Here is a 3,101-nt window from a genome sequence, read left to right on the forward strand (position 1 = left end):
CAAATATTCATACATATTTATATTTGTTGTAATAAGCATATGGTTGATCTATAGTGGTGTGTTTAGTAGATAATTGACATCTTATTATAATCAGTTATAATTAATCAATCTTTTTGCATCGGTCTTTGCGTTAGTCCTTGCTTGGAACTTTCATATAGCCAACCCCATTAAGTTGCGATAAGGTTTTGATTGTTGTATCTCAGCCACATTTGATCATGTACTTGCATAGTAAAAACTTCTCTATTATGCCCATAGCAATGATCCCCTCCCAAAATTTTATTAGGTAGTTCTCATGCTCAAGGTATAAAATTTCAACAAGCCTACTAAAAACAAAGTAAACATAAATTGAAATTTCTATACAATTACTCTGTGAAAAGCACTAACAGAACAAATCTTTTCTTGAATTATAAATTATAATCCCCCTCTTTATAAATGGTATCCATTTTGAGACTTGATAAAAAAATGCTAGATTGCAAAATTTTAGATTGTGTAACACAGCCTAAATCTTGGTTCCAAGCTCCATCTGCCTTTACAGGCTTTTAAGGTTATACAGTTATACTAGCAGAGTGTCACAGACCCAAAACTCCTCCCTCTCCAATTTCACATTGGCCAGCTTTGGGGAGGGTCTTAGGTATGTGGGGATTTTCTTCCCCCTAATAGGTGCATCTTTTAGGGTTGTTGAATCGGACAGTGACAGCACGCCGATCTCGTACGGCCAATGGCAGCACAGGCTTTCCTCAACCATCTACGGCTAGGAAACAACACATATGCCCCTTATGCCTTTACTGCCTTTTACCTTATAAGGTTGTTCAGCTAACATTCCTTGAAGGCTATAATCCTCAATAAAATTGGAAAGCTAAACTTCCTTCTGGGCTTCACCTGCTCTACGTAAAAGAAAATACCCCAGTAAGATAGTGGGGAGAGAGAGATCTGGACGGTATTCTTTTGGCCTCCCTCTCATTTTTACCATATCCAGACCTGCTTCCTCTACATCATAGCTTTGAGCATCTGACTCAGGAAACACCTTATTTCCCTTTCTAGGTTTTCAGCTACTGAACAATATCTCTAACTTGATCTAATATGAAATTATGGTCTTTCTTCAGAAATTCTTCAGAAAGTTCTGCCTCTTGTTTATGTCAAGGTTTCCACTTGGCAATATCAACTTTATATATATTCTCTTGGGCGAACAGTGTTCTTGGACCTTGATCTTTAAAAATTGATGGAATGAAGCTGATGTACTGATTATATGTATTATGTACCACAAAATATTGCATTTCAATCAGTGGTTATGGGTAAAATGTAGTTGTTTAGCTCTCAGGTAATCCTATTATTCCTATTTGTTGATTAATGGTACTGTCATTATTTCAATGAGCAGAGAAGATGAGCAACATCATAGAATATCGAAGAAAACTGTTCCTGTGTATCATATCTCATACATGATTAGGGAAAAGGGCCAACTATCAAGGTTCATATTACAAGGCCAATTTTTGCCAATGTGGACGGTTCATTTGGTCATTCCAACAACTGGATAGAAGAGGAATCACCAGATACAAAGGCTCGATATCACATTTGGTGACCTATCTCAATGACATTTCCGAAGACCAACCCCCCCCCCCCGCCAAATAAAAAAAAAATCAGAAAGAAAGAAAAGGCCACAATTACAAAACTCTCCATATACCTCCTACGTAGACGATCAGTCCACTGATTTTATAACTCTAAAGGAATCCATAACTCGGCGCAGGTCATTTTCCTCCTCTTGAAAAACATTTTCAGGTGTCTGCAATCTCAGTTCATATAATCGGTTGTTTCCAACTCCAAGTACTGAAAGATAACGCCGATCCCACTCAAGGCGTGCAACTCTGTCTTGTGGCATAACAGCTAACTCATTATTGTTTGCATATGACTTAATGTTTACCTGCATACAACACACATAGCATAAAATTTAGGAGAAACGTTCAATCAAAAGCCTAAAGTTGATTGAAAAAAAAAATATCAAATCAAATCAAAATCCCAACAATGTGATCTCAACCATTTGGAAAGCTGGTCTCTAATTTACAGCTAATTCAATAAGGCACCCCTTTAGGGACCTCCAAGCATAGGAATTAGCCATTTATTTGGATGTAGTAGAACATCATACGTAATTACTGATTCGAGATGCACAATTGGTCCAACCTCAACTTCGTAGTACATCTTCCCATCATCTGCAACTCTTGAGGATGTAGAAAGCACGTTTGATTCACGGCGGACACCAAGTCTAGTGGACATCAACTCGGTCAAATACTGCTTAAGTACTTTCTCAGCGGCTATTTGTGGAGGACCTAAATCTTCAACACTTTTGTACCTGGAGGATGAAGGAGAAGATAGTTCCACAGAGAGATTCTCGTCAAGAACAAAAGGGTCCCTGAAGAATATATCTGCACCTGCACCCCTGACTTGAATCCAGTTCTGAGGGTAAAAGAATGTATAACCATCAAAGGTATCCACATGTTCCCTGAATCCAACAGAAGGCTGAGCTAATGTGATATTGTGAGAGCCCAGTTGCAATGAGATAACACCAGAAAACATCAAAGCCATAGCTTTCCTCCTCGAAACTGTAACGTCTTTAGTCTGATTATAAGAAAAGATTTACTGTAAGAAGCCAAGGCAGATAAAATAAAATTGGATACAGATTTGAAACCTGTAGATCAAATAAAGCCAAGTAAATGCATGTCAGAAACTTAACATAATGGAAGGAGAAAAAAAAAATGAATGCATAGTACATTGAAGTTGCAATATAAAGACAGAGGACCACATATCAAGACCCCAGGGAGGTTGAATATAAGTTTATTTAAGAAACATAGTGAGATAGCCACATTCTCAAAGCAGCTCATGGCTCATCAATCCAAACAATTACACAGTTGAAAAACATCCCACCAGAATAAACTCACTTTAAAATTAAAAGTGCTATGAAAACCTATGAGCTAAAATTGCTTGCTTTTGAACATCAATGATTTAACAACTGATGTGCCCTGCAGGAAAAATATATTATTCACAATGCCATGGTCTTCTAATTAAATGGAATTTAGTCCTCGTTTATTGGAAGAGTCCATTAATCAAGATAG

General features: G+C 37.4%; 1 protein-coding gene across 1 annotated transcript; it reads right to left on the reverse strand.

Moving 5' to 3' along the window:
• Positions 1–1,398: 1,398 nt before the first annotated feature.
• On the reverse strand, positions 1,399–2,707 carry LOC122065305 (psbP domain-containing protein 1, chloroplastic-like). Its single transcript, XM_042629093.1, has 2 exons — positions 2,173–2,707; positions 1,399–1,915 (listed from the first exon to the last, which is right to left on the reverse strand). The coding sequence occupies exons 1-2, from the start codon at positions 2,572–2,574 to the stop codon at positions 1,694–1,696; spliced, it is 624 nt and encodes a 207-aa protein (XP_042485027.1). The 5' UTR covers positions 2,575–2,707; the 3' UTR covers positions 1,399–1,693.
• Positions 2,708–3,101: the final 394 nt, after the last annotated feature.

The sequence above is a fragment of the Macadamia integrifolia genome, unplaced genomic scaffold, assembly GCF_013358625.1.
Source record: "Macadamia integrifolia cultivar HAES 741 unplaced genomic scaffold, SCU_Mint_v3 scaffold1967, whole genome shotgun sequence".
Lineage (NCBI taxonomy): Eukaryota > Viridiplantae > Streptophyta > Magnoliopsida > Proteales > Proteaceae > Macadamia > Macadamia integrifolia.

Bases quoted from the DNA above. Each gene is read 5' to 3' on its own strand.
- LOC122065305 (XM_042629093.1), bottom strand. From the start codon at position 2,574: ATGGCTTTGATGTTTTCTGGTGTTATCTCATTGCAACTGGGCTCTCAC. The intron at 1,916-2,172 runs GTTGGACCAATT...TGTTGTATGCAG, and splicing joins AGATGTACTACGAAGTTGAG to GTAAACATTAAGTCATATGC.